General features: G+C 50.0%; 1 protein-coding gene across 13 annotated transcripts in view; it reads right to left on the reverse strand.

Annotated features, from left to right (window-relative positions):
• The window catches only part of Kdm2b (lysine demethylase 2B), a 115,553-nt gene that overhangs the window by 70,863 nt on the left and 21,044 nt on the right, over positions 1 to 23,646 (reverse strand). For 9 of the 13 annotated variants that reach the window (XM_040731548.1, XM_040731549.1, XM_040731544.1 and 6 more), the window contains 4 exons: positions 16,991 to 17,169; positions 16,593 to 16,699; positions 6,260 to 6,353; positions 5,249 to 5,402 (listed from right to left, as the gene is read on the reverse strand). In XM_040731548.1, coding sequence (XP_040587482.1) covers positions 5,249 to 5,402; positions 6,260 to 6,353; positions 16,593 to 16,699; positions 16,991 to 17,169 — 534 coding nt within the window. Of the gene's footprint in view, positions 1 to 5,248; positions 5,403 to 6,259; positions 6,354 to 7,598; positions 8,009 to 8,823; positions 8,910 to 9,117; positions 9,246 to 9,423; positions 9,553 to 16,592; positions 16,700 to 16,990; positions 17,170 to 23,646 lie in introns of those variants that run through there. The other 4 variants (XM_040731556.1, XM_040731553.1, XM_040731554.1 and 1 more) reach the window with 4 other exon arrangements.

Here is a 23,646-nt window from a genome sequence, read left to right on the forward strand (position 1 = left end):
TCCATGGAGACTGGTCACACTGCCAGTGCAGAAAATATCCATGTGGCCCCAGACATGGAGTTAGAGGACATGTGGCTTTATAGTAACTCCAATTTGCAGATGCTCAAATGGGCTCAGAGAGCAAAGAGTCCCTTGCTACTGGTTGATAGTGGCATATGCAGGCAGAGGCAGGTGGATCTCTGAGTTCAAGGCAAACCAGGTCTATAAGAGTAAGTTCCAGCACAGTCAAGGCTACATAGAGAAACCCTACCTTGAAAAACACAAAAACAAAAACAAAACAAAAAACCTCCAAAAGTCCCTTGCTGAATAAAGCTGCAGCTGGCAAGGGAGAACAGCTGTTTCCAACAACTCTGCATTGCCCCAGCTGTCAGTCCAGGGAACAGGAATGGGAATGCACCAGGAAGCAAAGGAGAAATACAGGAGAAGTAAGGGCGGAGGCAATGATAAGGACAGCCAGCGGGGCAACTCAGAGCGGGAGACAGAAGAGGGCCAGCAGAGGGGAAGAGAGCCACAGGAGCACACAGAGACCCTGGAGCCTCTCTTCCCAAACGTGTGCTTAACTATTTCACTCAAGGCACAACTCTGGAGACCCAACCTAACTCTCTGTCCTGGCCCCACGCAGTTCCGGTCTCTTTCCCAGTGAGCTGAGACATCAGCTCTCAGCTCACAATCTGCACCTGGTGCAGGGAACAGCAGGACACTTGGAAGATCCAAGGCCCCTGCTGGACACAGCCACCAGCCCTTGTATGATATTTTGTGTTCTGACAAATAAAGCTTGTCTGGAGATCAGAGGGCAGAGCTAGCCACTAATTAACCATAGAGGCCAGGTGGCGGCGGCTCACACCAGCACTCAGGAGGCAGGGAGAGGAAGTAATAAGGCAGGGGAGAGACGAGATCTGGGTGGGCCCTTTTGGATAGAGGAACAGAGACAGGTAGGAGGCAACAGGCAGCTTCTCCTGGTTCTCTAAACTTCCATGCTTCCCCCAATATTTGACTCCGGATTTTTTTTTTTAATTAAGACTAATTAGACTCAAACTTCAAGCCTTCCTTGCTAGAGCGGGCAGAGCTGACTGTTGTCAGAGAAAGCAAGAAAAACACTGTCACCCATTGGCTGGACACCACAGGGTACAGGAATGGAGACTCTGCTTTTGTTTTCAGGTCTCTGGTTCTGGCCACCAGCTGCTCTGTGACCGGTGTGCCACTGAAGGAAACCATCAAGCAACCTGGACCTTTGTGCCTCCTAGGGAAGACAACGGCTGGTGCCGGCATTTGCTTGGTGTAATTCTGTATCAGCACAAAACCCCATCTGTAGCATTCTCTATGCTGTGTGTGTGGTGGTGGGGGGGTATATACATGTTTACGTATGTGCACAGACACCTGTGTACACCTGTGTGTGGAGGCCAGAGGTCAACATCAAGTGTCCTCCTCCATCGCGTGTCACTTTGGTTTTTGCAACAGGGTCTCTCACTGAAGCTGGGTCTTCCTGACTAGCTAGACTGGCTGTCCAGTGAGTGCCAAACATCTCCTGTCTCGACCCCAAACCTCAGCGCCCAGTGGTGACATTACAGACACACATAAACTGAGAGTCTGTACACTATAAAAACAACAACAAAAAAGCAAAACAAAACAAACAAATGGCGTCTTCTTTCTCTGCTACCTGTCGGCTGATCTTTGCAGAGACACATTTCCGTGTTTTCACCAAGCAGAGCTATGCTGTCTGCAACTGTTGTCAATACCACCACCAGTGACATTTAAACACTTCCTACGACTGGACTGAGGGTGTCTGGAGCCACCAGGCCCTGTCCCTACGCTCCACATGCCCACCTTCCCCTCTCCCCAAGCCTGAGCGTAGGGACCTTGGTTCCAGACTCGCTCATTCAGCCATGTGTGCCCACCTGAAAAAGACTACCGCCTTCCTCGTGGGGAACTTGGTGAGCAAAGAAGCAATTGTCATTGATGTCAGTTTGGAAAAGGACGGTGCCCACATTTGTGTGTATTGATTAACCTAGACTCTCCCTGCAGGCAGAAATGGGGGCACACCAGACTTACATCTATTACCCTGACGTGTGAACAGAGGGAAACAGAAGACAGATGCCACTGTAAGTAGCTGGGGAATCTGTATGCCAGCTATTCAAGGGATTCTAGAAGGTTCTACAGACTTTCTTTCTCACAGGTGGATTAAACGGCTGCTGAGTTCCTCTCCAGCCCTGCTTATATTTGCTTTCACTGTCTCAGGGAAGCCCATAGGAAGAAACAGGGAAGGAGGCTGCGGCATTCAAAACCCCATCCATTCCCATTCTTCCGAGGGCAGCTCCTTCATGACGATACTCTGGGAAGCTGGTGACCTGCGCTGTTTGTAACTGGGCAGGAGAGGCTAGCATCTGCCATCAGCAATATGAAGGCAATAAGCGGCTTATAATCAGGCCAAGCAACCAGGGACAGATGCAGCCATGGAACTAACACGGTGACCCACAAAACCCACTGCAGGGGTGATTTCTGGGACCCCAGGGGCCAAGAACAAGAGGTACAAGGGGTGTCTCACCCACAACCCCAGTGCTCAGAATGCAGACTACAAGCCCCATGGCACATCTGCCTCCATTTCTGCAGTTGCTGTAGAGATGACCTCACAGACTCCATGACCACCCCAACCCCACGCCCTGGGCACTATGGCTGTCAACCAGCAAATTACAGGCTGTATATGATCCAGGGGCATGTTAAGTTTGGGCTACCTCATGTTTCAAAATGGGGAGATCTCACCCAAGAAGCTCAACTGCTTCCTCCTCACAACATGGGAAGATACTCAAGGCAGGCAGGCCCCAGCCCTACCTGCTCTTGAGGCACCAGAGCCAACCAGCAATTGCCCAATTTTCCATGCCTCTGGCTCCCTCTACTTCTTCCCTGTTCTGTACCCATTTTACAGTCGGACTACCAAAGGCCTCATCGTGTTATCCTGTCAAGGACTCAGATTCATCAATACTGACTTACTGGTGTCACTAGGTGGTTCATTTCTCTCATTTTGATTTTTTTTGGGGGGGGAAGGGGACACAGGGTCTCACTGTCTAGCCTTGAACTCATAGAGATCCACCGACCTCTGTTTCCAAGTGCTGGGATTAAAGACAGATGTGCACCACCACAAGCAGCAAAACTTGTCAAGGACACTGGCCACCCACACTAGCTTCCTCCTGCCTCAGGTTCCCAAGGGATAGTTCTCACTCCAAGGCAAGAACAGGGAATACTTTAAGATCAGCCCAAGTCTCTGGACTACAGAATACTTCTCAGACATTTCCAACCTTCAGGTATTCCTAACAGGCCACCATAGTGGGCCACATGACTGCCACCTGGCTGGACATGCACCCAAGGGGAGAGTGGATTGTATCCCGTGTCTCCTCAGCCCCTCCCTCATTGCTTGAAACCAGTCTGGCTCAAAGAACATTTGCTATGTGAGTGTTTTAATTGGGAGGTGAGTAAGAGGATCACGGGTTCAAAGGCATCCTCCACTGTAACAAGTTTGAAGCCAGCCTGGACTTATGAGACACCCACACAAACCAATCAACCAACCAACCATATAAAGATATTTTTGTTTGTTTTTTGTTTAGTTGAGATGCTTGTTGGTTGGCTGGGTTTTTGTGTGGTTTGGTTAAGGGAAAAAGTAAGTTTACCAAAGTTATATAGCCAGGAAGGGCAAACAGATAAAGGTACTTGCCCCAAGCCTGACGACCTGTGTTTGATCACCAGGGCCTGCATGGTGGAAGGAGAGAACCAAAGCACTCAAGCCATCCTATGGCCTCCAAATTCTAGCCCACCCCCAACACACACACACACACACACACACACACACACACACACACACTATAAAATTCTTATCTTTTAATGTTGCCTGGTAGCAACAAACACACAAAAAGATGGAGGTAAATTTTCAGATTCGGAACTATCAAGCTTAAAGCACTTAACGCATCCCTTTCAGCCCTGCTCACCCACACATGTGACTGCTTCTGTGCATTCAACCCATAAAGGATGTTTCTATAATGACTATACGCAGACTTTTTTCTTGTCATTCCCTAAATAATACAACATAGCAACTCTTTACAGAGTGTTACACCATATGAGAGCTCATTCCGGATTAGAGACTGGTTTTTGTACCCACAAGGCATAGCAGAACCAGCCTCCTTGGCCTGGGCATTCACAGCACCCACATACCTTTCTCAGGTACCCAACACAATTCTCCTTTAAACTCATATTGCTCAACAGTTCCCTGCAATTCTTTCTTCTGGTTGGCATGTCACCCAAAGTCTAATTACCAAGAGATATAAAAGCTCCCACATGCAGACTTAACTCTCCCCACCCAACTCTCTGATCCCCAGGTTACCAGCCACTTCTATTAGTTAACTCAGTCTATAGCTAAAAGCCGTCTGTCTGTCTCTATGAATCTAGAGGAAGGAGATCTGAACTTACTAGGTCCACACAACCCAGGCAAGATCTTGCTCCATTTTGAAAATGAGAACACTGAGGCAGCAGAGCCAAAGTGCCTGCTAAGGGGGCTCATCACCTTTCCCTGGAGCTTGCATCCAAGACTGTGGGGCACCTTTAGTACCTAAGGGCCCAGTCATCTTCACACAGTGTTTCCCAACCTCCCTAAATCTCTGACCCCTTAATACAGTTCCTCCTTTTGTGGTGACCACAGTCATAAAATTATTTTCATTGTCGGGCGGTGGTGGTGCACGTCTTAATCCCAGCACTTGGGAGGCAGAGGCAAGAGGATCTCTGTGAGTTCCAGGTCAGCCTGGTCTGCAGAGTGAGTTCCAGGACAGGATCCAAAGCTACACAGACAAACCCTGTCTCAAAAAACATTAATTAATATTTTGTTGCCACTTTATAACTAATATTGCTACTGTTATGAACCATAATGTAAATATCTGATATGCAAGATGTCTGATATGTGACCACTGGACAGGGTTGTTTGACCCCCAAAGTGGTTGTAACCAATAGTATAAGAACCACTATTCTAGAGAAAGGCCCAAGATAGACATTCAAATGTCCCCTGAAGGACCTGAGGCTTCTCCAAGGGACAAAGGTACGGTGACTCAGTTTATATGCATTCTCTGTAGCCTCAGACCTGATCCTCTCAGGGTATACCAATGGTTCTTCTAATCCCAAGTCCCATAGAAGCCCTCACTGGGCCGCCAACCCTGGCTGAGACCACAGGGAGGCAGTGATTGACCGACCCCAAGGTAACCATACAGGAACCTACCAGAAGGGATGAAAAATGTGTAGCCTTGTTTCAGCTCAATTCTTTGGCATCGCTCCACTCGGTCTCCCAGAAAGATGTCACTTTGTTTGCCTGACAGCACCCACTCCTCGTATAATGCCAAGTTGTGCAGGGTTGGAGGGATCAGCCAAAAGATCTTGGGAGGGAAAGGAGGCAGTTAGGCCAAAGTCTCTGATTTCCTCCAGGCTCTGAACAAACCCAAAAGAGCCCCACCTACTTGGGGAGGGACAAGGAGGGTGGCAAATGTATCTGTCTGGGCTCCCCAAACAGGGCTCTAAGGGTCTCTTGAGCAGGGAGGCTCTGGCTGCCTTTGGGGTAACACCATTCCAGTTGAAATACCAAAGCAGGAATGCTTCCTGCTTGGGTGGAACATTTTTTCTCCTGAGCCACAGGCGAGTGGAAGGGAATTTCCTAAGATGTATGATAAAATGGCCCCAATAAATAAACTCAGCCTGTGCTCACTTTGGAGGAGGAGAAACATCTGGAATCAAGTGGGCCAACTTCCTCCCAGAGTCTCTTCCAACACTGTGGCTTAAAATGGATGTCCATGAAGACCCAGATGAGCCAGACACACACGGGCAACTCTCAAGAATCACCTGCATCCATGCAGGGACATCATTCACAAAAGCAGACACAGCATAAGCACCCTGGATATATACCCTACTACTTACTTTTCAGAGTGTCTATCCCTGTTGTAAAATGTTCTTGCTCGGAGGCAGGCAGCGACTGCCACCTCTACTCCGAGCTAAAAGACCCAGAGACAAAGCTGAGGAACTTCATGCTAGAGGTTCTTGGGAGTTGTAAACTGGCCTGAAGTACTTAGAATACTAGACAGGCACGCAGGTATGAACAGGTGATCCTCCTCTTAAGAAGGAAACAGAAAGCCAGGAGGCCCCAGGGGATAGAGTGGCCCTAAGGTACTCACTAGGCAAGGGAAAAGGAGGGAAAAGCAAGCCTCTCTGTGCACAGAGACCGAAAGCAAAAGATACTCACCTTTCCACCACGGAAAACATGGTACCACACAGAGGTGCCTCCAAAGTCAATGTGGAAGTCGGTGAAACAGCCCTTCACGCTCATCAGACAGTACCTGCAGTACAGGAGAGGGAGTCAACCCCAAGCCCTTCAGAGCCACCTGACTCGCAATGCCCTTTTATAAAGGTTGCAGATGGGGGATTTCCTCCTCTTTTAAAAACTGAAATCTAACTGGAGTTTCCCTCCTGGGGGATGCCCCTGGGATCAGGTGACAAATCTCAAGCATGGGTCATCCACCCCAGAAGCTCAGAGACAGAGTCTTGGTTTTCAAGTTCCCAAGAGAACTGGCTACCCACAGGCCACTATCAGTTTCGACCCTTACCCACCATCCCCGCCCAACCCCGAGGCTTCCTTTCTGCTCTGTCACAGCTCTGATAGCTTCAGCTCTCCCTAGCTGACAGCCCCCTTTGTAGCAGCTGGGCCCCCTGGAATTCAGTAGTAAACCACCTGCGTAGTTTGCCAATTACCCGTCCCCATTCATGTCATTCATTCAACCAGCACAGCACTGAGAGAAATGGGTAGGAATGCAGAAGGTCCCTGCCCTGCAGATGAGCCCCTTGCCGCTGAGCATTACACAGATAAAGTTAAACCAGGCAACGGCTTGCCAAGTAAGCAATGAGGCCAGAAATCCCACCCAGTGTGATTCTGCACATACGAACCGTGCCGAGTTAAGGGAATCCAAAGAGGAAGCACACAGACAGATCAGTGGTGGCCAGGGGCTGGGGTAGGGATGGAAAAGACAGTAATGAGGACAGGGTTTCATTCCATCCGGGTGAAAATGTCCTAAAATTGACTGTGTAGTTGCACCTTTCTGTGAACACACTAGAAAACACTGGGTTGCACACTTTTTCCTGTGTGAACGATATGTGAATTTTATCTCAACACAGCTGTTTTATCTTTTTTCCCCTTAAGTAGAAGGATTCCGAGAAGGTCTTGGAATCAGAGAGGGGTGAAGAACTCCGGCAACAGAAGCTGGACCACAGGTTGTGCACTGAAGGAAAGGAGGAGCCCACAGCGGCGTCCCTCCCTTATCAGCACTAGAAGAGATACAGCCCAGCCTTTCTTACAGGTACACAGTAGTCTCCTGTTCCTCCCCTACATGCTACTGGCCCTAGGGGTGCACAGAGACTGAGGGAGGGAGGGGTACGCCCCTGGCTTCCAAGTCCAGGCCTGGCCAACCACAGTGTTAGTCCCCCTACCACTGACCCCTACCCACAAGAACCCTAAGGGGGCACAAAAGAGCAGCCTCCCCTCCCTCATGCCCATCTTGACACCTATAGAGGCGTGCGCACATGCTTACCCCACTAACCTCTTTTCCCCGCTGCACTTTGCTCTTCTGTGGTTTGGGGAAGAGGGATGGAATGGGGCGGGGACCTGCAGTGAGGAGTCAGCAGCAAGCCGGAGTGGAGAGAGGGGGGCGTGGGGCTGGGCTGGCTTGGAGGTTGGAGGGCTCCAGGAGCCCCCTCCTCGTTGCCTTTTGCACCTCTCGTTCAGGGGGACCCGGGATTCAGCAATATGCAGGCAGCGTGCCCCGAGTCCCTCCTCCGGATAGGCTGGAAGGAGCTTTAACCATGTGTCTGCAGGAGCCTGACAAATCACAAGGCCTCCCCGTACATCAGAGCCCCGCTGCCTAGCAACCCCATCGGAGGGGTGTAGTTGACAGCCCAGGACTGTCACGAAGCTGGCACTAGGGCTGCCGAAGTCCTGACTGGGGCTTCACACCCTGCCGGCCCGCCTACCCAAGGTGGTGCAAACAGGTCCCCTGACTTAAGTCCAGAGAGGTCTTCCCTCTAAAGAATGGGAGGGGGGTTCCTAAAGCCCTACCCTACCCCACCCTCATGGACCACACTGGCCTCTTTCCTCTAAGCTCTACTTCAAAATATTAGTCCTCATTTCCCTAAAACCAGCTCTTCCTCTCGGTTTGGTTTTTAACTCTTCTTTTTTAATCTAACCTTGGTTTCCACCCCCTCCAGGCCTGAACACAGACTAGAGAAGACAATTTAAGTGCACGGGGTGGAGCCAAGAGAACAGGCTTCCTTCAGCCTGCAGCTGGATGCCCACGGGGCACCTACAGCAGGAAGGAAGGACCAGGTTGAGTTGTCCAGCTCTAGGACCTTTGGGACTGCTTGGCCAAAGGGGTCACTCCCATTTAGCCCATCTTCCAGGGCTCCCCCAACTCCTCACACAGAAAATAGGGTTCTCTGGCTGTGTGCGCAGGGAAAGTTCTCCAGGTGCACCCTGTGTCTGATCTGCCCTCGGGGACCCACTGTGTGCTAGAACCCTACTTCCTGACCAGCCTCTTCTAATGTGGGCACCTCCTTTCAGCGTCCATCCCGCCCCTCCCATCCCCTAGCTTCCCCATTAAGCTGCAGTGGCTGGGACACAGTGGCTTCGGACTGGCCTTACTGGCCTCCGCAGTCTAAAGGCACCCCTAGGCTTGTCACCCCAAGGCTTGCTCGCACCCGCTCTGACTGGGGGCTCCCTCCTCGCTCCTGCTCGCTCTGGCACAATGCCTTTGCACTGACCTCTACAGCTTCCTCCTCCCAAGCACACCGCAGTCACATGGGCACCCCGGCTCGGCTTGGTGCCACAGCCGCTAAAGCTACCCCCCGCCAGTCCGCCAGCTAGGCAGGCTTCTGCAACGGCAAGGCTGGACAGCCACGCACGCGACACCCCAACCCCCACCACACCGGGTGGTTTCTATGCATCCTGCAAGTTAGCAGCTGGAAATCTGTACCCCGGGAGCTCAGCCCTTGAGGGGTTGGAGGCCCGGGATAGAGGAAGGCACGCGGAATGAGGGGGCGCTGCACCTGCCTCACCAACTTTGGGGCGCGGCCTCGGGTCTGCAGAGGCCGGGCGGTCCCACCTCGCCCTTCTCTCTCCAACTTCCAGAAACTCTCCCCAAGGTGGCCCAGCTGGCATCCCCTTGGGCTAAGGTCTGATGGAGGGACCCAGGAAAGCTGACGACGGGTGTCGGGCTGGAGGCGCCACGCGGGCGCGAACGTACACGCCCCACACTTCCAACCGGCCCCAGGAGACACAAAGAACAGCTCAGCAACGCTGGCCGTGCATCCCGCGGACGGGAGGCCACCCGCACCCGCCCCACGCGCCACAAAGGAGGTTACCCTCGGCGGCCGTGGAGCGGCTCCCAGGCGTCCCCTTCCGCAGAGGCGGGACGCGCGCCAGACCCGTGAGGCGACGGCAGCCAGCCCAGTCCCCTCCACCGCGCTGCCAGGCCCCAGACCAGGACGCTGGGGCCCTCTCGCGCCGCCTTCCTTCCTCGGGGAGACAGGCGCAGCTTGCGCTCATCCCCGCGCTGAAACTGAACACCCGCGCGGCGCGGGAGGCCGCCAGGGAGGTGGAAAGGCCGCGGAGACACAGAGAAGAGCACCGGCACACACCACGGCACGCGCCGTCGCACACGGCGGCCCCCTCGCCCACTCCTGCTCCCTCTGGCAGTAGCCTGAAGACTACTGGGTCCGGGTTTTCCAGAGTGTAGACAAGCACATTGCTGCCCAGGTGGCGATCTAATAAAACCACCTCCTTTAAATATTCACCCTCCGGCACTGCTGGAGGGAGGATCAGAGCTAAGATTTCTGGAGAGTCTATGATGGGGAGGGGTGAGAAACTAGCTGTGTGACCTTGGGCAACTTGTTTCCTAGAAGGAAATTTAGATAGGCATTCTGGAAAACTCTTCTCCTACCTGCCCCTCAGTAGCCTAGGATCCCTAGGGGCATAGAAATCACTGCAGGAATTCATTGAGATAAATAAATATCCATTAATTAGAAACCGCACTGTAAACTCATTCACAAACACAGCCCTTCATCCTGGACACCAACCTAGCAGCAGCAACTCCTTCCACCCAGATCTATCTATCCAGGGAATCCCAACTCAAAAACAACAAATCTGAAGTCACAGCTTCAGTCATTCACTAACTTCAGGCCAAAAGAAGTGTTCAAATCAAAAGTCACCTCAGGGTCACCAAGGGGAAAGAGAGTCTTCAACCCCTGGCCCTATACCCTTCCTCCAAAGTCACAGTGGGGCTGGAGAAGTCTGTATGCCTCTAAAGAGGCAGGAACCAAATTCCATCCTTTGGTCCTTGTACACTGTGGAAATCCAGCAATGTTAGTAAGTTCTAACTAAAGCTTTAACAGTAACCGTTAGTTATATTCATGATCTTAAAAGACAGTGTAGCCTTGGTCACCCTTCAACGCCATCAACCCCACTTTAAGTATGCAAACACTGAACCTATTTCCAGGTACTTAATTAGTGACTCAAGCAGCTCCTCTCTGTACCCCCAAAGTCTCTGTCTATAAACTTAGACTCGAGGTGGTTGAAATGTTTTGTTTGTTTTTTGTTTTTTTTGGGGGGGGAACAGGTATATGTTTTTCCTGTTGAAAGGTAAAAATAACAGCCCGAAGACTGTTCTTTCTCTTGGGTATGAGCACCCTTCATTGGAGAGGTGTCCTTGAGCAAGAATTTTTGTCTTTGGAGTTAAGGAGAGCTGCTGGCAGAGGAGACCATCCTAGTATCTGAACTGGGCAGTTAAAGGGAGAGGACCAAGAACCTCGAGGTCTGGAGTGCAGTGTCTTTTCACGACTGTCAGTTTCCCTACCTGGTTAGACACGGGTGGTCACCTATGACACCAGCAAGCACGTGAGCTGAGAGGGGGGATGGGCTGGGACAGACATGAAGGAGGCCTGACTGGAAAGCAGAGAGCTTCGGATCCCAAGGGGTCACGCGCGCCGGATCCCAAGGGGTCACTGGCGAGGACGTCTCCCCACAGTTCACATCTGCTGTATACTCCTGTCTCGCCACAGCACAGGGGAGGGCTAGGCCAGGGCAAACCAGGCCTCCGTACAGAAGGACAAGCTAGATCCCCCAATCGAGAGGAGAGGTGTGTGCTGGCTGACGCTTGAGCATTCAGTGAATGGATCTGCTGCTCCCCTAATATTGCCCTCACCTTTTCTTGTCAGCAGAGCAAAACCACACAGTAAAATTGTGTGTGTGGAGGGGTGGGGGTGGGGACATCAAGTCCCTTCACCATCATCTGGGCTGCAAATATATGCTTTATCGGAAGCCCCTTCTTGCTGGGATTCTGAGTTCCTTGACTGTCTGTGGGTCCACAGCCTATCATTCATTATACTAGCAACACTCATGTCCAGAAACTGGGCTATAGCAGCTAGGAGTGAGACCAGCTAATCCCTTTCTGCAATGCATTATCATGCCCAACCCTCCTTGGCAGAAAAGGAGCACACATGGCCAGACCCAGTGATGGCAGAGGCTTCGAAACACGCCCACGAATTCTTTCAAGCTCCTCCCTTCAAGAGGCAGAGCTAAGTTGGGGTTGAGGCTCAATGGGGAAGCACTGGCCTGGCATGTGCAAGTCTCTGGGGTCATCTCAGCACCAAAGAAACAAAGGGGAGGGCAGCTAGAGATATAGCTCAATTGGAAGAGTGTTTGTCTAGCAAGTATAAAGCCCCTGGTTCAGTCCCCAGCATCACATAAAAACAAGACTTGGTAGTGCTGGAGAGATGGCTCAATGGTTAAGAGCACTTGCTGCTCTTGAAGAAGACCTAGGATGAGTTCCCTGCACACACATGGTAGCTGACAACTGTTTGTTACCCCAGTTCCAGGCCAGATACCCTCTTCTGGCCTCTGAGTGGACACATAGTAAATACATACATACATACATACACAGGTAAAACAGTCACTCATATAAAAATAAATTTTAAAAAAACATAAGAACAAGACATGGGGTCACAGCCGGGCGTTGGTGGCGCACGCCTTTAATCCCAGCACTCGGGAGGCAGAGGCAGGTGGATCTCTGTGAGTTCGAGGCCAGCCTGGTCTACAGAGCTAGTTCCAGGTCAGCCTCCAAAACAGTACAGAGAAACCCTGTCTCGAAAAAAAAAAAAAAAAAAAAGACATGGGGTCACATAGCTGTTAACCCCAGCGGTCCTGAGGCTGATGCAGGGGATCAGAAGCTCAAGCCATTCTTGGCTATGCAGCAAATCCGAGGCCAGCCTGGGCTACATGAGCTCTCGTCTCAATGAAACCACCACCCTTCCAAAAAGTATTAAAAAAAAAAAAAGAGGCAGAACTCCATCTCTATCCCTTAGAATATACGCTGAATTAATGAATACAACAGAAGTAAACAGGATACGACTTTCAAAATTAGGTCATAAAAGCACTATGGTCTCTTGGGTCTTCCCGGCAGCAGTCACTCTGGGGAACCAGCTGCCACGCCATGAGGACATTCAAGCAGCCCTGTGGAGTGGTCCACGTGGTGAGGAACTCACCCTCCGCGGGCTTCCTGCCAATAGCGCTGTGAGCACTCCATTTCAGAAGCCCGCCTCTAATCTTGAGATGAACGCAAAGCAACCCGGACCTAAGCCTTCACATAAGCTCCAAGGAGCCCCTGAGCAAGAAGCACTCTGCTGCTTTTTGATCCCTGCCCTGGTGAAACTGACATCACCTTTGATGTCTTAAGCTTCGGGCAGTGGAGGGTGAATCAGGTGGCTGTTTTAGACTTGAACTCACAATGATCCTCTTGCTGTGCCCTTCAAGCGCTGGGCGGATGGCGGGCATGAGCTACCTGGCCCGGCTGAGTTTTTTGTTTTGTTTTTTTGAGGATGTCAAAGTTAAAGGCAATGACTAAGCAACAATAAGCAACCAAGCCAGGGACCCTCCCCAGTACTGCCACTGTCCAGGTAGGACTTTTCCAAGGTGAATAATTCTACACAATCAAAGCATCTCCACAGGGTAGATGAGGGGAAGGAGGCGACAGCAGAAATGCGGGTGCTATCGGTATTCATCGGTTCACCCCTCCCCCCTCCTTTACATCCCACTGTTCTCTGTTCCGTTGAGGCACATTCAATTACATAATTTCCCTGTTGGCTTGTTTGTATTGTCCCCACCACAATAAATGCTCCATGAGAATGGGGACATGGCTAACTTAAAGTAGCCTCTTGCGCCATAACTAATGCATTAACACCCCCAGAAATCTGTCATCTCCCTGGGGCTGGTGGACCCTGATTCTATTCGCCTTCCCCTGCCTTAAGAACCTCAACCGAAACCTATTAAAATTCCTAAACCTCTGACCACAGTGAAGCAGAATAAATCCCAGAGGCAGGAAAAAAGCCTCGTGTTTGTCACCAGTCCCCCTCCATGTTGCAAACCTTCCTTCCATTCAGGAGGGTCGTCAGCTGTCTGTTCTGTAGGCGCCTCCAGCAAGGAAGCACTATGATTTCCAGAAACAATGTCATTTTAATTAAATTCCACAGAACCATTCCACGGTCCCAGAGGAGTCCATCATGGTGGGATTTTTTTTCTTCACCTTGCTTATGAACATTTGAAAACATCTTTCTTTTCAGTAGAATAAATGAGCTATCTCCAAGGTGACAACGTCCTTCCTAGCAAGGTTCAAATCAAATCCTATAGCAAGTTCCCATGGCCACTGATGGAGTTTGGAAATCTATTTGAAACAATGGTCTCACTGTCACATCTGAGACACCTGGCCTAAAAAGTCACACATTTATGCCCCACTGTTTTGGTAACTAGAGAGCCCCTAAATGTATGTAGGGCTTACTATTTAAAGGGTTCTTTCCATGAAGTGCAGACTACACTGAAGCACTCAGAAGGACAAGGCAGACCTTAATAGGCACTCCTGTCACCCAGAACGATCTATTTTACTTCCTAAATATATGCGCAGGTGTGATCGCCTCTTTTGTTGTCTGCTGAGATAAAGGCCAGGCAGCAGCCTCCTCACACCTCCAATCGACACAGCAGGGGCATTTGCAGAATGCAACCCCACATGAACGCATGCATACCTCTTTCCTGAGAATATCTCAGGGAATGGGGGGGGGGCGGTGAAGACCGCCCGTACTCAAAGCACTCAGCCAGTGTAGGCACAAAGATCATGAGCTTTTAGCCTGGGTTATCTATTGAGACCCTCTCAAACCACACTCCAAAGAACTGGGGAAATTGCTCAGCACACATGAAGACCAGAGTTCGGATCGCCAGAACTCGCATGAATTCCAGGGTGTGGCAGCCTGACTGTAATTCTAGTACCTCAGGAGGCCAAGACAGGGGATCCCTGAGGTGACCTGGCTAGCCAGGCTAAGCTATATTTGGGGACTCTGGGATCAACTGAGCGACCCTTGCCAGATGACGCATCTCATGCTTTGGTTGGTGGCCTCATCCCCAGGTCAGCTTCCATGTATTTCTGTCACTGTTGAATTAACACCTGCCTCTCCATAAACTGACCATTCCATTAGGACAGAGACCTCTTCAGGGTTCCCCCACCCTGTGTCCTCAGCACCACGGAGATGCTCAATTCCCTGCTGCCAAATGAATGAAAGAAAACAGTCACTGGACAAGGCATCACCTGCTGCTGTCTTCCCCATTTCCGTTTCTCAGTCTCTCCTCAATCATCACATTTCCTCTGCCCTCCAAAGCTCAGTTAGGAAGCAGAGGCAGCCCAATACAGCACTAGCTCTGCCCGGCTGGCCACCTAAGTGTAATCCATTCCCATAAAAACAAACACCTGACCTCTGACTTGGGTATACACATTCTGGTACGTGCCCACACACATGCATTAACATACAGTAATAATAAAGTTTTTAAAGAAAGGCAGTCAGTCAGGCATGGTGGCGCATGCCTTCAACTCCAGCACTCGGGAGGTAGAGGCAGGAGGATCTCTGAGTTCAAGACCAGCCAGGTCTACATAGTGACTTTCAGGGCAGCCAGAACTATGTAAAGAGATGGTTTCAAACAAAGCAAAGAATAAAATAAACCCCAAGTTAAATGGCCCCTGCCCTCCAAGAAGACCCCTTGAGAACAAGAGCTCAAAGGGATGCACCTGCCGGGATTTGTTTCCCTTTACGTAGAAACATGGCATCTTGTGCTACAGGGCATGCTCTACACAGGGTGAAGAGGATGGAGGTCCTTAGTCCCGTTCATCTCTTTATCTGACCATCTCAGAGCATTACGCTGTGATTCAATCAGAACAGCACAGAATTGGAAACAAGCCCTGCTCCCCTCCCTCTGCACCTGGGCCATATTCTCTGCCTTTGTATAAAGCCCAGATCCAAGGAATACACTGAACTTCAGCTCAGAGGGGAAGAACAATATCCATGAATTAATGAGAGTGTGAGAGAGAGAAGAGGCAGGGAGGAGCGTTGAGAACTCCAGGGCCAAGAGTGCTAGCCAGCCTTACAAAGCCTGGCGCGCAGTCTGCATTGGATACAGGCTGAATGGAGGGCTGAGGGGTTCACGGTGGAGATTTCCTGGGGGCACTGCTGGCAGCAGCGCTAAGCACAGATGCTACGGCTCCAGGCTGCCAGCACCGGCCTTTCTCCTCCCCATTTCAGAGAGAGAAACAGAGGGTCTGGAATGGCAGGAGTATCCAAGGTGACTTCCTCCTCCAGATGGTCCATTATTCAAATCCCTTAATACAAAAAGGACCCCCAAGTACCCCTGTCCATACTGAACAGCAGGCTCAGAACAGGCTGGTCATGTGATCTGCAATGTGGTGTCTCTCTGCTCCCAACCGTGGTTACCTTCCCCACCCCAGCCACCCTCCAATCCAGAAGGCATATCCAGTGACTAAGCTCAGTGGTGACACTGAGCTTTGCTTGGGGGAGGTGCTTCCAGCTCAGAGGCCCCAGGTCTCAACACCAAAGAGAAGAGAGAGGGATGGACAGATGGCTCTGTGGTTAAAAGCACTTGCTACTCTCACAGAGGGACCAGGTTTGGTTCCCAGCACCCGCACTAAAGGTTCATAACTCCTTGTCTTTCCAGGGGATCTGGTATACTACGCACACACGTGCACATACAAACACAGGCACTCACACACACATATTAGATAAAGAAATCTTTAAAGAGGAAGCAGTCCTAGATAGCCCAGACCCCGTGTTGCTCCTGTCCCTCTGAAAATGCCACGCTAAGGACACTGTCCACTGAGGATGTAGACCAAAGTTTCGAAACAGATAACATGGATGCCACAGAGAGAGCACCCATCACTCCCCTCAGACCTCCAGAGCAGCTGTGTAGAGGCTCCAGGGCCAAGAGGAAGGAAGCCCTGACCCATCACAGGGCCCAGAGGCCTCCATCCCAGGGAGAGGAGAGGCTGGTTTGTTCACACCCAGGGACTTATACTCCATCTGGGGGTCAATCCTTCACCTCTAAAGCAACACTCAGACCCGCATCGAGGACCACAAAGTCCCTTGCCAACGCCCACAAGCTTGGGGGCCCACCCCTGCCCAGCCCCACCACCAGCCAAGAATCTTACTTCTTCACTTTGGGGTACTTCATCTCCGCAAGGGCATTTGTGGCTTCCGTCTGCTTTTCCTTTAGGTGCTGGGGCCACATGTTGTCCACCCAGTCCACCAGGTCCACCTGAAAGCCAGCCCACTGTGAGCACCCCCGCAGACAGTCCAGAAGGAACTGCCCCTCCGCCTGAGGAGTCCCTGGGTGCCGTCAGCTGGGCTGCCTCACCCCACGCCACCCTTCCAGGCACTGGGTCCAACTCTGCCTCGACATTTCCCCACCTTACCCTAAGGGACCAGCCTCAGCCATGCCCACCCAGCCACTCCATGTCTAGAAGCAAGCAGCTGACACCCAGGCCTCATGGGGAGCAGGTAGGCGGCCGCAGACAAGATGGGAGGGGCCATGAAAGCCTCAGCATACCACAGTGGGGCGCTTGACCAGGTGCTCCAGCTTCGTATGACTGAACTCGAGGCTGATGACGTTGTACAATTTGTCCCGCTGGGCCTCTGGTGTCTCGTAGTAGCGTACGAACTGGGACATGCTCATCTCGGTACCCTTCTGGGTGTTCACGTCCATCACATCCACCAACCGCCGACTCCCTGGGGGCAGAGTGTACACGCTGTTCACTGTGGCCAGCTTAGGACTCCAGACCCCAACATCCAACATCTAATTCTCCTACAGAGCTTCACCTTTCCTCACCTCTACTCTAAGTTTGCCAATGACTGTGCATACTGGCCTGTTTTATGTCGACAGAGGAGAGAGTCTCAACTGGGAAAACGCCTCCGTAAGATCGGACAGCAGGCAAGCCTACGGAGTAGTAGTTCTCAACCTTCCTAATGCTTCAGCCCTCATGCTGTGGCTGACCCCCAACCATAAAATGACTTTCATTGCTATTTGGTAACTGCAGCTTTGCTACTGTTATGAGCTGTAACACAAATATCTGTGTTTTCTGATGGCCTTGGGTGACCTCTGTGAAAGGGTCATTCAACCCGGAAGGGGTCATGACCATACAGGTTGAGAACTGCTGCTATAGAGCAATTTCCTAATTAGTGATTGCTATGGGAGGGCCACCCTCGTGGTGGGCGGGGCCACCCCTGGGCTGGTGGTTCTGGTTTCCAGAATAAAGCAGGCTGAGCAAGGCACAGGGAGCATGCCAGTGAGCAGCACCCCTCATGGCCTCTGCATCAGCTCCTGCCTCCAGGTTCCTGCCCTGCTTGAGTTCCTGCCCTCGCTGCTTTTGATGATAAACTGTAACATGGAACTGTGAGTGAAATAAACCTTTTGTTCCCCAAGTTGCATTGCATACAGTTTCTCATGGAAACCCTAACTAAGATACTGCGCCATGTAAGATTTCCTGACCCTGGCCATCTGCCTCCTTCCTCCAACACTGCAGCCCACTGTAACAGCTCTCCAAGGTGACTTCAGTGGCTTTCTAGGATCTCCAGGCTATCCCTGTCACTCACACTGACACTGCAGCCAGGATGAGCTTTCTAAAACAGAGACCCAACTGTGGATTCTCTTTCACTTAAAACCTCCAGCGGCCCCCACCTCCTACCAACAAAAACCTGAGTACAACCAACCAGTCCTTTGTGTTCACAGAACTGAGACAGTGTTTAGCTTTCCAGAAAATTAACATCTTAAAAACCTCACTTGGGAGCCTAGCATTGGTGGCGCCACGCCTTGGTGGAGGTAGAGGCAGGAGGATCTCTGTGTGTTCGAGGCCAGCCTGGTCTAAAGAGTGAGTTCCAGGACAGCCTCCAAAACAATACAGAGAAACCCTGTCTGGAAAAAAACCAAACCAACCACAACAAAAAACCTCACTTGGGCGGGCCACACATCTTTAATCCCAGCTCTTGGGAGGCAGAAACAGGCAAATCTCTGAGTTCGAGGCCAGCCTGGTCTGCAGAGAACTCTAGGACAGCCAGGGCTACAGAGAGAGACCCTGTCTTGAAAGAACAAAAAAGTGTCACTTGCAGTTCGGTATAGTGGCACACACTTGTAATCCCAGTCCTGTCTCAAACAATAAATAAAATAAAATAAAATTGGATGCTGAAGAGCACTTGATCTTGCAGAGGTGCTGGGAACTGAACCCAGGTGGTTCACGACCACCTTTAACTCCAGTTCCACAGGTATCGGATGCCCACTTCTTGCCCCACAGGCACATGGTACACATACACATACACAGGCAATACACTCATACACAGAAAACCATAAAAATTGTTTTTCAAATAAAACAGTGGTATCTAAAATACATTAAAAAAAATAAGTCTTACTTGGAGCCAAGGAATGACTCAGTTTGCAAAGCTTTGCAAGCAGGAAGTCATAAATTCAATCCCCAGAAAGCACCTAACAAAGCCATGTGTGATGGTGTGCAATTGTAATCCCACTGCTGGGGAGGCAGAGACGAATGGATCTCTGGTGAACCCTGACCAGACAGCTTAGCCTACACTCACTGAACTCCACATTAGTGAGAAACCCTGCCTTATAAAAACAAGGTGGGTGATGCCTTAGAAAGATACCCAAGTATATCTCCTGGCCTTGAAAAACAGGACGGCAGGAACCCATGCACGCATGCTCGCACGAATACACATTCACACGAGGTCTCATTTCTGAACTAAAAATCAGCGTGCCTGCCTAATACATACAAAATGCCAATTTCAGCCTCAAGCATGGCATAAACCAGGGAGGTGACATACACCTGTAGTTCCAACACTAGGCTGGGTGAGGCAGGAGGATCACCATGAATTCAAGGCCAGCATGACTTACACAGTGAGTTCTAGGCAGGTATAGACCATAATATCTCATTATTCTATAACACCTCACTGTTCTATAAAACAAATCTGGAGAGAGGGGCCTGGCACGTGTATGAACTAGGGAATGAACGAGGAGTATTAGATACCAGGAGGAACAGCATGCCACCTATAAATGGTGGCACAACGGAGAAGAGGACAGCCCAGCCTTCCTTCTCATCCTCTCACTGCATCCCAGAGGAAAGGGAACCAGCGCTAACCAGACAGACCCTCCAGGTCAGGCCTAGATCCTACCAACAAGCAAACCTTCGGCCTCTTATCTGTGAGAAGGGAAAACAGGTGTCTCTGGAACTTCAGCCATGGAGGAGGAAATGACTGAACCTTGAAGGGGGAGAAAACAGACACAATGCAGGCTGCCAAGTTCTTGGTGATTTATTAAGGAAGCTAGCACCTCCAGCGTCTTACTCAAGACAACTGCCCTGGGAAACCCAGCATCTGGCCTGAAAGGACCCCAATCCCTCCTTATCTCAGTGAAAACACATGGTCAGTGGAGACTAGTAACACTCAACAACAAGCAAAGTTGAACCCCTTTATTCACCAAAGGTGAGAACTACATTTGCCTAGGGTTAACACACAACAGGGCCAGCAGCTGAACCAGCCCACTGCTTTTCTGTTTGTTTGGTTTCAGTTTTGGTTTTTGAGCCAGTGACCCTTGTAGTTCAAGCTGGCCCCCACAACACAACCCAGAAGGCAACCCAGATCTTCCTGTCTCCATCTCCCAAATGCTGAGATCACAAACACGAAGGATACAGCATGTTTTTGTTTTGTTTTGGTTTTTCGAGACAGGGTTTCTCTGTGGCTTTGGAGGCTGTCCTGGAACTTGCTTGGTAGTCCAGGCTGGCCTCGAACTCACACAGATCCACCTGCCTCTGCCTCCCAAGTGCTGGGATTAAAGGCCTGCGCCACCAACGCCCGGCTGTTTTTTGTTTTTTTTTTTTTAAGATTTATTTATTTATTATGTATACAGTGTTCTGCCTGCATGTGTGCCTGCAGGTCAGAAGAGGTCACCAGGTCTCATTACAGATGGTTGTGAGCCACCATATGGTTGCTGGGAATTGAACTCAGGACCTCTGGAAGAGCAGCGAGTGCTCTTAACCTCTGAGCCATCTCTCCAGCCCTGTTTTTGTTTTTTTTAAAGACAGATCTCCCTACATAGCCCAAAATGATCTTGAACTCAGGGCCTTCTGCCATGCTCTCCCGGCTCCTGGGACTACACAGGCACACCACCACGTTTGGCTCTGTGCTTTTTTTGGTCTTTGTTCCTTTTTAAAAACAGGATCTCGCTATATATAGCCCTGTCCGGCCCCAGAACCCACTACGTAGAGGAGGTTGGCCTCAAAACTCATGATTAATCCCGGAACTCTGGAGGCAGAGGCAGACAGACTTCTGTGAGTTCAAGGCCAGCTCCAAAGCTACACAGAGAAACCCTGTCTCAAGAAAACAAAAAAACCAAAACCAAAACAAACAAAATCAAATGCTTCCATCAAAGGAGTTCGTAGTCGGATTCAGCTCCTTTAATTTTTTTAATCCTTGATTTTCTTTTACTTTTTGAGTAGTCTTACCATGTGACTCTGACTGGCCTTGAACTCACAGAGATGCTCCTGCCTCTGTCTTCCCATTTTTGTTCATCTAATCAAAATGCTTCCCGTTATGTCACCTTCTGACTCTGCATATGCCTTCAACACTTTCACACTGGTTTTCTGCCCCTTAATAACAAAAACACACTTGATCCTGTCACCGACACAGCTAGTACAGGTTTTGTGGCCCAGACAACTTCCTAAGAACTTCAGTCTCACAGCACGAGCTGCCCAAACTCCGCCTTCACACACAGACATTCAGACTTCAGTGTTTTCCAGAAACTTCTTGGTACAAACGTAAACAATCCTATTACCGGGGTTTAGGACAACCTAGTTTTTCTTGAGGCTTGTATTGCAGGAAACTACAATGATTGTATGTCAAAGGTCTCTAAGCACCATCCCCAGAAGAGCATTTTTTACATTCCTAAATGCAGTGGCAGAAAGGAAAGTATTTCACAATTGTGAAAGCGACTGACATCTGAATTCCCAAGTCCACACACAAGTTTGTTTGGCACGGGCCAGCAAGCCCTGTTTCTGTTATCACCCACAAGCTAAAGGGACAGAGCCAAGCGCCTGTGACAGAAAGTGCATTGCTCGTAAAACCTTGAATGTTTGCCTTCTGGTCCTTTCTGAGAAGTCTGCTGACCCTTGCACCAAACGGCTCTCGATGAACCCGAACCCTGATTCAAACTAAAAGCTCATCACTTTCAACACTTCATACCCGGCTCTGGGTAGACAGATGCCCCAACAGGCCAACAGCCAGTATTGGTGAAATGGAGCCCCTCTCATGAAGTAGGAGCCAAGTTATAAAAATAACTCCTCAAACACACAGAAGAACTCAGGTGTTCTTATCTGCTGGACTCAAAGTCTGGTTTTCACAGTAACCCCAAAGGAAAGCAAGACTGACTGCTTTATAGACGGAAAGCATGGCGATACACGGAGGGATGACTCGGGTCCCATGGAACATGCTCTTTCTACCAGTTATCGCTGTTGCTGTTAGCTGAGCCCGTCAGCACAGGCACACTCCCTCCACCGGCATTTTCATGCCCACTGCTCTGTGAGGCAGAACTCCAATTATCCTTACTGGACACACGAGAGACTGGACGCTTGGACAGCTAACTTGCCCAAGCATGCCCAGCCAGTACACAGAACTGGGATTTGAAGCTAATTGAAGGCCACACCAGGACTCGGGCTCTAATGCTGCCTCTGCAATGCTTCGTATTTTATCACACGCCAAGGTTGCCTTCAACAATTCCAGTTTTTAGTGGCTCTTTGCAGCCCTCAAGATACTAGGAAGCGGACCCAAGCTAAAGCCTCTTTGTTTTACACCAGGAAGGTGCATATCCACCAGGGGGCATCCCTGGTCTTTGCTGAAGATTCAGGTCACACTTGACACAGGCTAGATTCTTTTTAACAGCTAAAGGACCTAGAACAGGGGGGATTCCTTCAGGTTTTCTGAGAGTCCCACATGAGAGACAACCTGCTACTGGCACCTGCAAATCCTCTTCCCCTTGGGCAGACTCCCATTCTGTGCACCTCTCTACCCTAACTTTGCTCAGGATCCAGTTCGTGGGTATTTGCTGGGCAGCAGTAAAAGGGATACAAGGTATTGGCTTTGGAGCCCCAGAGACTGCTGCCCATCACTGCACCAGCCAAGCTGAGACACTGAATGTGAAAGCCATACCGACATACATTGGAGGCAAGACACTCATACACAAAAATAAATGAATAAATGGACAAATAAAATACAGGGCTACACAGAGAGAGAGACCCTGCCTCAAATACAAACAATCAAAGATGGGTGTGGTGGTGTACATCTTTAATTCAAGTACTTGGGAGGCAGACCTCTGAGTTCCAGGACAGCCAAAGCTACATAGAGAAATCCTATCTGAAAACAAACAAATAAAAAAATCAAAACAATACACTACGCAATTCTCAAAGAATTAGTAAAAGTCGTCTTATTTAGAACTACAGGGAGAGCCATGCACCATTAATTCTAATGCTCAGGAGGCAGAGGCAGGTAGATCTCTGTGAGTATGAGACCCACCTGGTCTATATACAGAGTTCCAAGACAGCCTGGACTACACAGAAAGACCGTGTCTCAAAAAATGAACAAACAAATGACAAAACTTCACACTGAAAAGTATACAGAATGGTATGTTATGTTTGATAAGCTTCAAATGCTGCAGATGAAGAAGACATGGTTATGGATGGATGACATTTGGCCAAGGAAATGGGTCCACAGGAGTTTATCCTCTTCGTCTTTTTTTATTACAATTTCCAAGGAGCTTGGGATGTAGTCTAGTGGTGGAGTCCTTGTGTACCATAACATTCTTGGGCTGAGGATATAATTCAACGGTACAGTGCCCTCTGCACTGTATAAGTCCCAGCTCAGCCTCACATTAAACAACTTTTTCCCCTGTGCTGGAAGACGGCTCGGTTGGTAAAGTGCTTGCAAGCATGAAAGCCGAGTTCAGAATTAGAACCCACATAGAGAAGAAAACAAAATAACAACAACAAAAAGCCAGGCGTGACAGCCACACAGTGGCACCACAGGCACCAGACACATACGTGGTACACATACATACATGCAGGAAAAATTCACCCACATAAATAAAAATAACAGATTATAAGCAAAGTATAGGGGTTTCCTGCTTATAATCTTAGATCCTAGTACTGTGAGGACAGA

This window comes from Mesocricetus auratus, unplaced genomic scaffold (assembly GCF_017639785.1).
Source record: "Mesocricetus auratus isolate SY011 unplaced genomic scaffold, BCM_Maur_2.0 Super-Scaffold_100025, whole genome shotgun sequence".
Classification (NCBI taxonomy): Eukaryota; Metazoa; Chordata; class Mammalia; order Rodentia; family Cricetidae; genus Mesocricetus; species Mesocricetus auratus.